At 41.9% G+C, this 14,652-nt stretch overlaps 1 protein-coding gene across 2 annotated transcripts in view; it reads right to left on the reverse strand.

Moving 5' to 3' along the window:
- The window catches only part of sos1 (son of sevenless homolog 1 (Drosophila)), a 249,865-nt gene that overhangs the window by 111,871 nt on the left and 123,342 nt on the right, over positions 1-14,652 (reverse strand). For both annotated transcript variants that reach the window (XM_080200167.1, XM_080200166.1), the window contains exons 2-3: positions 4,656-4,781; positions 324-455 (exon numbers count right to left, since the gene is read on the reverse strand). In XM_080200167.1, coding sequence (XP_080056293.1) covers positions 324-455; positions 4,656-4,781 — 258 coding nt within the window. The remainder of the gene's footprint in view (positions 1-323; positions 456-4,655; positions 4,782-14,652) is intronic.

Below are 14,652 nucleotides of genomic sequence, written 5' to 3' on the forward strand. Positions count from 1 at the left end.
ATTTCAGCAAGCTTATTTGGAGTGGTAATCTGACAGAGATTGCCACTCTGAGAAAGTTATGGACCAATGTGATGGACAGAGGCACAGTACAACTATTTGCTTCTGAGGAACAAAGCTTGCATTATGAACTTAATCCAAAGTTTCAGGACAATCCAATTATTGGTGCAAAACAAGAATAGAACTATTCAAAGACTACAGCTTGCTGATCACGGAATTTTGTAGCCAAAACAGCAGTATAGATAATGCCTTCCACATATGTTAATAAAATTTAACTTTTGTGAAAATGGTGCAAAAGCCCTTAATTTAAATTATGCAAAACTTACCTTCAGAAGGGGGTGAATCTTGTCAACAGGCAACAAAAGAGGATTTCTACGTTTGCGTTTTTCTATGGCAGATTGTGCATCTGCTATGGCCCACTTGTCGATTGGATGTGGAAATGATTTCTGCACACGTTCCTAAAGAAGTTAAAAAAAACTTCTATATTCTGTGAAATCAGTTACATGTCACTTGCAACACACTGCCATTCATTAACATATCCCATTCATACTAATTATTTATTTGGAATGCTGAACTATGTTAACATCCATCCCTATCAGGCCTTCAACCTTTCATGTGGAAAACTGATATCCTGGCTTAACGAAGAGCAATTCATTTAACTTCTATTTGTACTTCAGAGTTCAATATTTGTGAGTAAATAATGATCTACTTAATCAGACATTGTTACTGGACAGGTTAAGTATTTGAAATATTTCCTTATAGAGGGGTCATTTCTTTCAATATACTCCATGCATTTCCAACTGATTTTTAAATAAAAACATAGTAAAATAGACAATTGTGCAAATTCATTGCTTAAGATATATATATTAAGCCCTCTTTTTCTGAATAATAAAATACAATACTCCTACAGCTTTTGGAAGAAAGTGGCTACAAGTCAGTTAGACTTAATGTACAAGTAAGACAAAAGCAATGCTCAGAAAGTCTCATGACTGCTATAACTTGGTAGTATTCTGAAAACATCAGTATAATCATGCAGTTGATGAACAAATAAATGCTAAATGGGATGCTTTAAAAAAATTGGTGACTAATGCGAACAGTGTTGTATATAATCGAACATGACGATTAACTACATTCTGAATCAAATGCTGATGCAACAAATTTAAGAATTTTTTGGCTCCAGTACAAGGAACTATCTTCTTGAATGAACAGATGTTTCTTTTTAAATGTACAACAAGCCATTTTATACGCTAATATGTATAGCGATTAACCAATTTGTTGGGTTAAACCCGGATTACTTCAAAAACATAGTTGCAGATGTCTTGAAACTTCTCTGAAACCTCAGCACATTCCAAACTTCACTGTACCATGTAATCCTCATTGTCAGCAGTGTTATTCATTTCAATTATTAACTGCATGGACCATGTCTTATGAAACTTTCATAGTTTGGCAGGAATTTAAATGATTCCAAAACATAATAAAGTAATCCTGCTGTTGATAATTTCAACAAAATATGGCCTAGGAGCTACAGGAGGATTATATTGGATTTACTGAATTTGGGGCTGCAGCATATTAAAGAATACCACCTAATGATCCCAATTTACAGAAATTAAATGAGGCAAACTAGCAGTTAAGTAGGAGAATGACCTGGGTGTATAGGACTGTAATGCCCTAAAACAAAGTCCTAAAAATGAATTAGGCCTTATATATTAATAAGATGAATGTAAGATGAATGTATGATGAGTGCGTCACAATGGGAGTTAATTTGGCACACAAAAGGACATATTTTAGGAGCAATCATTTTAGGTAGGAAAAAGCAGTTCACATCATCAAAAAATAAAAATGAGCGTCTCCCTCCACCAAGCCTTTCTCGCCTATTTCACTGCATCACTTCCTCCTCTGTTCCACCTTTCTTAACTCTCATTTAAAATCCTTATCTATTGCCCTCTCCAAACTCACTCGCCCCAACTTTCTCTTAAAGATGTGCTCCTCTTTCTTCCCTCAGCTTTTGCATCATGAACATTTACAGCATAGAAAAAAAATCATTCCACCAATCCAGTCTGTGCCGGTGGTTTGCAAAAGCAATTTAGTTAGTCCAGCTGCCCACCTTTTCCTTGCAGCTCTGCACGTTTTTCTCTTCAGGTGCTTATTCAATTCCCTTTAGAAAGCCACAATTGAATTTGCCTCCACCATACACTCAGGTAGTAAAGTTTTGATCCTAAATGTTTGCTGTGTAAAACAATGTTTTCTCAATGTTACCTTTCTGCTTTGGCCAATCTCCATGAATCTGTCCCCTCTCATCTTTGACCTGTGAACAGTTTTTCTCTATCGACTCTGTCCAAACCTATCATAATTTTGAACAACTTTAACAAATCTTCTCTCAACCTCTTCTTTGTTAATCTTTCCAAGTAACTGAATTCCCTCACTCCTGGAACCATTTTTCTGAAACTTTTCTGCACTTTCATGTCTTCCTAAACTGCCCTGAAGTAAAATGCTCGAGTTGAGAATGAATCAGTGTTTTAAAAAGGTTCTTCATAATCACCTTGCTTTTGGACTCTATGCCTCTATTTGTAAAGTCAAGGACTGTGTATGGTTTTGTAAACCACTTTTTCAACCTGCCCTGCCACCATCAATGATTTGTGTATGTTTATGCCTAAGTACTTCTGTTTCCTGCAACCAGTTTACAATTGTACTCTTTAGCTTGTACTGCCTTCCCTTGATCTTCCCATTAAAATGTGTCACATCACGTCTCTATATATTTCATTTGTCACATGTCCACCCATTCCAACAGCTTATGTCCTCTTAAAATCACCATCTTCCTCTCAGTTCACAATACTTCCAAGTTTTGTGTCATCAGCAAACACTGAAATCGTTCCCTTTATACCCAAGTCTAGGTCATTAACATATATCAAGAAAAATAGTGGTTCAAATCCAACCCTTGGGGAACCCACTGAATATTTTCCCTCAGTTCAAAGAACAAATGTCCACCACTACTCTATTTCCCATTACTCAGTCACCTTTGTAGTGATGCTGCCATTGTCCCTTCTATTAAATGGGTTTCAATTTTGCTGGCAATCTTATTATGTAGCACTTTTTGGAAATCCGTTGAACTACAGAAACCACACTACCCTCTGCTGCATCATCAAAAAACTCAATCAAGGTAGTAAATATGATTTATCCTTAATGAATTTGTGCTGGCTTTCCTTATTTAATCCCCATTTGTTCAATTACTATTAATTTTGTCCCAAATTATCGTTCATAAAAGTGTTGCGAGGTTAACTGGCTGACCTGTAATTGCTGGATTTATCCATTTTTTGAACAAAGTGTCATATTTGCAATTCCCTCATCCTCTGGCACCACCCTGTATGTAATGAGGTTTGGGAAGTTATGACCAGATTATTTGTGATGGGCATGATCTTACTGGCTTGTTGTGGCAAACTCACCCAAAAAACTGTTTTCTGATCGTTAAGACAGTGTTTTTGGGAAGATTACCCTCCCGTATGTTAATTACACTGTTGAGTTGCACAGGTGAAAAGGCATTAAAAACTTGAGCACTTAGAGACAGTTCTGACAAACTTGTCGATAGCAAGCAGGCATATGTAATGCTACATTCTGTAAACCAATTATCAAGAAAAGTATTTCCATTCTTTAAGATCCGACTTGGGTTCCAAGTAACAAGTATTTGCATAATCTCCACCTTATTTCCCTCAGCATCCTTGGATGGATCCCTTCCAGTCCTGGTGACAAAGGAACACATCAATCTCGGTGCTTCATTTTCTGACTCAGCTGTGACATCCAACCTCTTTTGGTTCTTCCTCATTCGCAAGCCTTTGTCAAACTCACTTGAACACGAAAATCCACTTTCATCTCCTGCAAACCCATTCCCACTAGCTGATATTGTAGATGGTTCACTCTTCTCGGGTAGTGTTCCCGAGCTATCAAAACCATCATTATCCCCTTCCTTAAAAACCGACCCGCAACCCCTTCTGTCGAATTAATAACTCTCTCATCTCCCTTTCTTATGCTAAGTCAATCTGTTCTGTTACTGCATCCCAGATTCATGCCCATTTCTCCCAATATTGCCATCTCGCCTATCCAATTGGAGCCAAAGCACATTTAGGAACTCTTCCCAAACCCTGTGTCATCATCTCCAGTTTCTTCAAGGATCTCTTCCTTAACCCCTCACTACTACTTTATCTATATGGTCTCTCTCTACAAAGAGAAGAAGTCACTTTCAAAATGAAGGCAAAAAACCCCAACTTCAGCCTTCGTGCCTAGCGTGGTAACAATTGCCGGATTTTACTTTAAGCTTCAAAACCTATGGTATGTTATTTGGGGAAGTTTAGCTCTGAGGGTAATAAAACAGAACGTTTTAGAACTCAGTAAATTTAAAGATATTGTAGATAACCCTGATGTAATTAATCGTGTTTTAACAGGCTTCCTTGAAGTGCGTTTTACTATTTAATATACCTTTATGTTGTTTAAAATCATCATAAATGAGTCTGGAACATCCTGCACTGATTTTCACATCTTTTCTCATTTTACCAAATTGCAAAAATACAGTTAAAACCAGGAATTCCAAAGTTTCCTCTGGGTTTTGCAATACCCTAGGATTTAAAATCAACTGCACTCTTGACACTTGTAATTCAAATTCATCTCACCTCTACATCTTGAACACTGCGAGGTTGGGCTAGACAGAGCATGCTTAGCAATTGTAGGATCAACTCTTCAATGTATTGCAAGGCATCCTCAGTAGATGCAAGTTTGGGATGTACCTGTTGTTGAACCTGTCAACAGAAATGAAACAACAATTAACAGAAAGCAGACACTAAATTCAACTGTTAATAGATACAAAGTCTGAAATGCTAACAAAAAGGAAAAATATGCATTTATAAAGCATATTTCATTTCCTTTAGACATTGTAAAGCATGTCACATCAGAAGTGTAAACTCAAAGCTGTTACATGGGTAAATGTAGAAGCCAACTTGCAAATAGCAGGATTCCAAAACAGCTGACTGACAAATAAATGCTGGCCAGGACAGCTCCCTATTTCTTCTTAAAGAGCTCAAAATTTTATCATTCAGGGACAATAAATGCTCCTGTAGTCAATGAGCTGGAAAAATACCAGTAGATTGTAAACAAAATAACAAGATCCCCACCACCCTCTGGACACAAGACCACCGTATAATTCTCCAAGTAGCCCCAACAAATGTTCCCCAATACTCCAGGAGTTCTGCAATCTATTCAATAGTCTCAATATCCATTACATGTCATTGTATCTATGTCCAGCAATTCACTTCCCTCTGTTCCTCTAACCAAGATATTCCTTATAAAAAAATTCACGCCACTCATTGCCCAAAGCTATTCCCCCAACATTAACAGACGCTGAAAACCCTGCTCACCACTTTGACATTCCAGCACCAAGACTCCAAACTCTGCTCCTGTTAATCTTAGACTCCTGCGTCACAGAAAGTCTCACAAACAGTTTACATTACCCAACCCACACACCATTGGTCATCCTCCCAACACTAACAAACCACATAACACTTGCCTATCAAGACCTTCTATGCACCTCTACCCACAATCACTAAGTATTTTTCTCAACCTTAGCCAACAGATCCCTCAGACTTCAAATAAAAAGGCAACAGTAAGGAAACAGGAAAAAGTACTATCAGAATCTAAGCCAATTATTTAAAGTTTCCATAAAAATGCTGAAGTTACAATTTAAATGAAAATAACATTGGTATTCCTATAATAATGTTAACAAATTAAAATCACCATAAACCAGGGACACTGAACCTATACTTTACTAAACAAAGCAAAACGAAACTCAAGGGTATGAGCAGTAAGGGGGATCAAGTATTACAAAAATTTAACACACTCCCTATGCATCACTTTAGCCATAATATTTGTATACAGAGTCAGTTCATAACCTGATTGCTTATGAACACAAAATTCAAGCCATCCACATTTGAACAAATAGGCACTATACTATTGAAAGCCTCTAATGAAAAGTTGCTAAGAACTAATGAAAACTGATCCTCAATAACCAATCGGAAGAATCTATGAACAAATTACACAAACGTAGAACTGCTTTGGGAGCTCCCCCCCGCAAATGTCATTGGCCATCAACATTTATGTGCATTTGCTGGCTTAATGATAGGTGCTTTAACCAACTCAGTCACATCATAACTTTCCTTGTTGATCTCGACTCACTCCAGTCCTCTGGTGCAATAAATTAAAAACTTCCATCTTTCTTTGAAGTCTAATACATCACCACTATGAATTCTTTCGGGATATTTCCCAAATAAATGCACCTACAACTGAAAGCTCAAGACTCGTAACTAAAAAATGACTACTAAATAAGGTACTGACAACAGCCCAGATGAAGCAGTATCTTGGAAAGATATAGGAAGGAAATATGAAGAAAGAAATGCTGCGTTAACCTTTCACAACAGTGTTGTGAATCTGGAATTCCCTGCCCAGTGAAGCAGTTGAGGCTACCTCTTTGAATGATTTAAGTAAGGCAAGGATAGATAAATCTTTGAACAGTAAAGGAATTAAGAGTTATGGTAAGCCAGCGGGTAAGTGAGTCCAGAGAAAGATCAGCCATGACCTTACTGAATGGCTCGAAGGGCCAGATGGCCTACTCCTGCTCCTAGTTCTTATGTTATCTGATTAAGCCAGTAAACAAAATAGCCATAAGAAAGTTAACAAGTGGTTGGTTGGCAATGAGGTACAAGGCAGGAATTTAATCCTAGATTTGTATGATGTTAGCTTTGGTGGGAGAACATGTTGCGTCCTTTCAGGACGGTTTGTCCCTCTTTTGTCTGGCACTCAGCTCTCACCTGTGGCTTCCTGGAGCTGTTTGCATGCAACAGTGGCCACATCCCGGGCAACGGCTTCGACAAGCCGGCTAAACCAGGTGAGGGTAGCCGACGGGCCTCAACCCTCGGTGAGATAGGGAGATGTCTATCCCAGCATGTGGAGAGAGTCCGGCGGATTGAGCGGAAGAGACCAATGGAAGGTCCAACGGTCAAGAAGGTGGTCTCTGCAAGGGTCTTGGAGCACAAAGAGCAGGACAAGACATAGATGTCCTGGTCATCCACTGCACCTAGTCCCACTTCCAGCCGTCTTGGCTCGTCTCGTCACTGGATCTAGATGGGAATTGGGAAGAGAGAGTGAAGCTGACGCTGCACAACTCTCCCTCACTTTAATCCAAATCAAGCGCTAGTTTCAACACCATCATCATCATCAGTGTCCTATTCAACCCTTGAAGTCCTGTGGTGATGGGCAAGTGGCGAAGCAGCAAGTGTGGATACACTGGGAGCTGTAGTCACGGACCTGCACGCAGGCAGCTCAGGTCTAATGGTCGTTTTCCACTGACCAAAGCAGCAGTGGAACTCAGCGTCTACCTGGGCAACTGAGCAGTCCTCTTCAGGAACGCACTGCTCACCTCCATGAATGAGGAAGGAGCTAGAAAAGGTGTCCTAAACATTCCCTGCTTCTCTACACCGTGGCCAGTTTACCGCGGCTGGCGGGGATCCCATCTTACGGTCGAACACACAAAATAAAACACAAGGTGACACCACTCACCACTGGCACTTGGAACGTGCGCACGCTTCTGGACAACCCTACAGCAGACAGACCAGAGAGAAGAACAGCCTTAGTTGCCAGAGAGCTTGCAAGATACAACATTGACATTGCAGCCCTGAGTGAAACTCGTCTTGCCAACATAGGTCAGTTGACTGAAACTGGAGGTGGATACACTCTTTTCTGGAGCGGTCACAGTAGCGATGAGCGTCGTGATGCTGGAGTTGGATTCGCCGTCAGGGGTCACCTTGTTCAGAAGCTTGATAATCTACCCAAGGGTGTGAACAACCGGCTTATGACATTACAACTTCCGCTACAGAAGTCAAGCCACCCTGATCAGTGCCTATGCCACCACAATGAACAACTCGGATGAGATGAAAGACAAGTTCTGCGAAGAACTAGACACCCTACAATCAGCAATAAGCAGTACCAACAAGCTGATCTTGCTTGGTGATTTCAATGCAAGAGTAGGGTATGACTCTGCAAGCTGGCAGGGAGGCATGGAGTGGAGAAGTGTAACAGTAATGGCCTACTCTTACTGAAGACCTGTGCAGCACACGGCTTCCTCATCACCAACACAATCTTCCATCTACCTACCTGTAACAAGACCTCCTGGATGCACCCTCGCTCTAACATTGGCATCTTATCGACTATGTCATTATCAGGAGAAAAGACAGGCAGGATGTCAGAGTAACCAAGGCCATGTGTACTGCTGACTGCTGGACACAAGCTCATTGTCTCCAAAATGAGGCTCCGCATCAGACCCAAGAGGCAACCACAAGGAAGCAAGGTTATGAAAAGAATCAATGCAGCCAAGCTAAAGAACCCCAGCATAGCTTCAGCACTGGCTGAAGACTTAGAAATCAAGCTTACTGACCTACACCTCGCAGGCAGCACTGAGGACGACTGGGAACGCTTCAGGGATACTATCCATACACCTGTGCAGAAGAGGCTCGGGCCCTCCACCCGCAAGCAGCATGACTGGTTCAATGAGAATGATGAGGAGATACAGGCTCTACTTGTTGAAGGCACCATCTTCGTCGGGCCTGTCAGAATGACCCATCTTCAGCTGCCAAGAAAAATACTTTTACTAGTGCTCACAGGACAGTCCAGAATAAACTGCATAAAATGCAGGATGCCTGGCTGAGCGCCAAGGCAAATGAAATACAGGGATATGCTGACAGAAACGATTTGAAACGGTTCTATGAAGCCCTCAACACTCTCTATGGACCTCAATCTCTTGGGAGTTCCCCCCTCCTGAGCACAGATGGTACAAGAGAAGGCTTAGATCCTACAGAGATGGGCTGTCCTCAACCGAGCGTCATCTATTAACGAAGAGGCAATAGACAAGATTCCCCTGGTTGATATCAACAGCGCCATGAATGACCCACCGGTAGTAGCCAAAGTCATGAAAGCAGTCAGCCAGCTATCCAGTGCACCCTCGCTCTAAGCATTGGCATCTTATCGACTATGTCATTATCAGGAGAAAAGAAGGCAGGATGTCAGAGTAACCAAGGCCATGTGTACTGCTGACTGCTGGACAGATCACAAGCTCATTGTCTCCAAAATGAGGCTCCGCATCAGACCCAAGAGGCGACCACAAGGAAGCAAGGTTAAGCTCCAGGGGCAGATGCCATACCCGCAGAGATCTATAAAGCTGCTGGTCCTGCACTCAGGAGAAGCTCACCAAGTTGTTCCAGCCCTTTTGGAAGCAAGGATCCATTCCTCAGGAACTTAAAGGTGCTTCCATCGTACACCTGTACAAGAGGAAGGGCAATCGGCAAGTATGCGACAACCAAAGAATCTCACTGCTCTCCATCACAGGAAAAACCCTCGCAAGAGTCCTGTTAAATCGTCTGGTCACTCACCTGGAGCTGGGCCTGCTTCCAGAGTCACAGTGTGGCTTCTGCAAAGGGTGTGGGACCACTGACATGATTTTTGCTGTGCGCCAACTTCAGAAGTGTCAGGAGCAGAATCGCGAGCTCTACACAACCTTTGTTGACCTCGCAAAAGCCTTCGATACTGTAAGCCGACAAGGCCTGTGGAGGATCATGTCAAAGTTTGGCTGCCCCCTCAAATTCAGACGGTACACCAGTTCCATGATAGCATGATGGCCAGAGTACTGGATGGCAGAGAATCATCTGAAGCATTCCCAGTCACCAATGGCGTCAAACAGGGCTGTGTGCTCGCACCCATACTGTTCTGCCATGCTGAATGATGCCTTCCAGGACAGTGTTGCTGGAACCAGCCTCAAGTACAGAGTGGTTGGGAAGCTTTTCAACCTGAGACTTCAAGCTATTACCAAAGTGAAAGAGACTGTTCTGGGAGATTTCCTCTTTGCCGATGACTGTGCCCTGTATGCTGGCTCAGAGCAGAGATGCAAGTCAGTATGGACAAATTTTCCACGGCTTGTGACAACTTTGGACTCACCATCAATATTAAAAAGACCAAAGTCATGCATCAGCCTGCTCCTCATGCACCGTACGCAGAACCCATAATCACAATCAAAGGGCAGAAACTACCGGCAGTGAACCAGTCACCCTCGCCCAAGCAGTGACTATTGATGCAGAAGTTAACTGCAGAGTAGCAAAGGCAAGTTCTGCTTTTGGTAGACTGCGCTCCACTGTATGGGAACGTCGAGGAATCAGCCCAGCAACAAAACTGAAGGTCTACAGTGCCGTGGTACTCACTACCCTCCTGTTTGCTTGTGAAACATGGATTGTGTATCGAAGGCATGCAAGACAGCTCAAATCATTTCCACATGACTTGTCTTCGCAGAATATTACGCATCAGATGGCAAGACAAAGTACCAGACACTGACGTTCTCTCTAGAGCAAGTCTACCATCAGACCACACACTGCTGATGAGAGCGAAGACCCGGTGGGCAGGTCATGTCATCCATATGTCAGACGAGCGCATACCCAAGCAGCTCCTTTTTGGGGAACTCTCTGCTGGAAGATGCTCGCATGGAGGGCAGAAGAAATGTTTCAAAGGCACACTCAAAGCCTCCCTGAAGTCGCTTGACATTGACACGGCCACCTGGGAAACGCTGGCACAAAACCGCCCTACCTGGTGCTGCCTCACTCACAAAGGCTGACAAGCTCACGAAGCAAGGTGTATTGCTGAAGCACAACTTAAGCGCGAGCTGTGCAAGTCCAGAGCTACCACTGCCACAACTAGTGTCGACACAAGCCTGTCCAAAACATGCCAGGACATTCCGTGCCCGAATTGGCCTGATCAGTCATCTTCAGACACACTGCAACCAGCCTCAAAATGATTAATGGTGTCGAGGTCCCCATCGATGATGATGGGCAAACAACATGTTAAAGGAGCAGGACTCTAAAACAGCAGTTTTGGTATCAAAATCCTGAAATTCAATTACTTCCTTTTAAGTCTGCCAACTGAATTCCGTATACTGTTTAAAACATGGAGCACATAGCACGTGTGTCAGCCAAGATTCCATTGAAATAGATCAAGGATTAGGGGGCAAACAGGAAAGTGGAGATAAGTCCACAGTTGAGCCAAGGTCCTAATGAACAGTGGAATAGGTTCGAGAGGCTACTTTTATTCCTATTTAGGTTCTTACAACAAGCTGGTTTTTCTGCCATCAACAGCGAGTTTGTCTACTCCAACTCCCAAAATGCTTTCTCTGTGTTAACCAAAATTATTTGTCTGGAAATTGCCAGGGCTAATACAAGCAATCACCTCTGTTAACATGTTGAAAATAGTAAATTTAGCAATGACATCATTGAATTATCCATTTTATAGCTCTTCAAAATAATTCTGTTTTTGGGAAACAAGGGAAAATAGGTTGGTATCTAAGGAAGTGGTATTCGTACAGATGGCTGGGAATAATTTCCTGTTTGTTATTCACAACTGAAAACTAAAAAGTAGGTGACAAAGTCCATATTATGTGGTGCTATGCTTCCCTCAAATTTAGTTTCTGCTATGTTAGTGAGCTACAGTTCAAAAACCAATCTTACCAATATTGGCTTACTTCATAAGAACAATTGTTCTTATGAAGTAAACTGGACCTGTATTCTCTCGAGTTTTGAAAAATGAGAGGTGATCTCATTGAAACCATTAAAAACTTAAAGAAATTGACAAGGTAGATGCAAATAAATTGTTTCCCCTAGTTGGGGAATCTAGAACTAGGGCCACAATTTCAAAATATGAAGGATTCCACTTATCACTGAGAAACCAGAGTTTGTTATAATTTGCCAATCTAAAAATGCTCTTCTTTATTTGTTAGCCAATACTCTATCCAGGCGAATTCATGACCCCCATAAGCTATTATTTTGTGCAGTAACCTTTCATGCGGTACCTTATCAAATGCCTTATGTAAATCCAAATATATTATATCTTCTGGTTCCACTTGCTTGTTATACCCTCAAAAGATCTCTAATAAATTTGTCAAACACTATTTGCCTTTAATGAAAATACCCTCCTCTGTTTGTTTGGGTTATAGTTCACTAAATGCCGTTCTATCAATTTCTTAAAAATGGATTCTAGCGTTTGTCCAATGAGGGATGTTATGCTAACAGGCCTAAAATTTTCCACTTTCTGTCTTCTTCATTAAAGACATCACCTCAGGGCTGAAGTGGAACTTGTAATGGCAGGGGAACGATCCAGCTGTCGTTGCCTAAGTGGGTACCAATGACAGCTTGAGGGTAAATTATAAAGCCACGTATGTAATAATCTCTGGATTACTGCCTGAAGCACAAATTGACATAGGGTAAATAAGATCAAAGAGTTGCACATGTGGCTCAATGATTGGTGTGGGAGAAATAGGTCTTGATTGATGGGGCAGTAGCACCAGAACTGGGGAAAGAAGCTGTACCGTTGGGACAGCCTTTACCTGAACCCTGCTGGTGTCAGTATCCTGGCAAATTGTACAGTTAGGGTTGTAGGGAGGGCTATAAACGAAATAGTTGGAAGGGAGAGTTCACATGAGGGGGAAACTTTGAAAAGTAAAGAGAAAGGACAAAGCAAGCATGCAAGGTAATTATACTAATGATGATCACAGCATGATAGGAGGGGACAGAGTGCACAAACATCAGAATGCACCAGCAAGTAAGGTCAGAGTAGGCAATAAAAGGTTAAAAAAAATTATGGACTCCGTATCTGAATGCTTGCAGCATTTGTAATAAGCTGGATAAATTTAGAGCGCATAAAGGAATAAATGAGTATGAAATGATGGCCACTATTGAGGTCTGGTTGCAAGGTGACCAAGGCTGAGTATAAGGTGTTTGACATTTCAGAAGGGCAGGAGTAGTTCTGTTAATAAAAAAGGAAATCAGTACAATGGTGAGAAATGATCTTGGTTCAGAATATCACGATGTAGAATCAGTTTTGGCTGGAGTTAAGAAATAGCAAAAGAAAGTCACTGGTGGGAGTAGCTTATAAATAAGCTCCTCACGGTAGTTACAGTGGGGAGGAGTGTACATCAAGAAATCATGTGAATTTTCAAGAAAGGTGCTGCAATAATTAGTGGCTTTAATCTTCACATCAGTTTGTTCAAAAAAGACTTACGAGGATGATGCCAGACTATAAGTTACATCATTAGGAAAGGATGAGACAGTGGGTCTCTTCTCTTAAGAGAAAGCTGAAAAGTAAGCTAATAGGAGGTCTTCAAAATTTTAAGGCTATTGGATAGGGCAGAAGGTATTTTCACTGGTTGAGGAAACTAAACTGGAAACATAAGATAGCCACTTATAGACTCCTGTGAAACAATAATTCTTTACTGTGTGGTCTTTGCCCTGTACCTCTGTTTCTTGATCCCCTCCCTTTACTGTATGAATAAAAAGGAGGCTCTATTGTGATCTTCTTCTCACATTTGAATGTGTGCAAATAAACTAACTCTCCAAGTTTACCCCATCTCAAGTTTTCTATGGGGTTATTAGTAAAATTGCATCAGATCAAAACTGACAGATTGGGAAATATGCCACCGCTAATAAAACAGGAAACCCATTGGGGAAGAGGCATCAGGATACTGAATTTGATGATCAGCCATAATCATAAGAACATAATTAGGAGCAGGAGTAGGCCATCTGGCTCCTCGAACCTGCTCCGCCATTCAATAAGATCATGGTTGATCTTTTCAGCTCCAATTACCCACCCACTCACTATAACTGTTAATTCCTTTACTGTTCAAAAATTTATCTATCTTTGCCTTAAAAACATTCAAAGGGATAGTCTTAACTGCTTCACTGGGCAGGGAATTCCAGAGATTCACAACCCTTTGGGTGAAGCAGCTCATCGTCAACTCAGTCCTAAATTTGCACCGCCCCCCCCTTATTTTGAGGCCATGCTCCCTCGTTCTTGTTTCACCTAGTTGGTGACTAGTGGAATGCTGCAGGGATCAGTGCTGGGGCCTCAGCTATTTACCATTTATATAGATGATCTGGAGGAGGGGGCTGACTGTAGGGTGACGAAATTTGCTGACGACACAAAGATGAGTGGAAAAGCAAATTGTGCTGAGGGTGTGGAAAGTCTGCAGAGGGATCTGGATAGGCTGAGCAAGTGGGCAAGGACCTGGCAGATGGAATACAATGTTAGCAAGTGTGAGGTTATCCACTTTGGCAGAAATAATAGTAGGAGGGATTACTATTTAAAGGGCGAAAAGCTGCAGCATGCTACGGTGCAGAGGGACCTGGGGGTCCTTGTGCATGAGTCGCAAAAACCCAGTCTGCAGGTGCAGCAGGTGATCAAGAAGGCGAATGGGATGCTGGCCTTTATAGCGAGGGGGATAGAATATAAAAGCAGGGAGGTCTTGCTGCAACTGTACAGGGTACTGGTGAGGCTGCTGGAGTACTGTGTGCAGTTTTGGTCACCACACTTGCGCAAGGATATTTTGGCCTTGGAGGGAGTGCAGAGGAGGTTCACTAGGCTGATACCGGAGATGAGGGGGTTAGACTATGAAGAGAGATTAAATAGACTGGGTCTGTACTCGTTGGAGTTTAGAAGGATGAGGGGGGATCTTATAGAGACGTATAAGATAAAGAAAGGGATGGATAGGGTAGAGGTAGAGAGATTCTTCCCGCTCAGAAAGGACAGCAGGACTAG

This window comes from Carcharhinus amblyrhynchos, chromosome 12 (genome assembly GCF_965287045.1).
Source record: "Carcharhinus amblyrhynchos chromosome 12, sCarAmb.v2.hapA, whole genome shotgun sequence".
Taxonomy (NCBI): domain Eukaryota; kingdom Metazoa; phylum Chordata; class Chondrichthyes; order Carcharhiniformes; family Carcharhinidae; genus Carcharhinus; species Carcharhinus amblyrhynchos.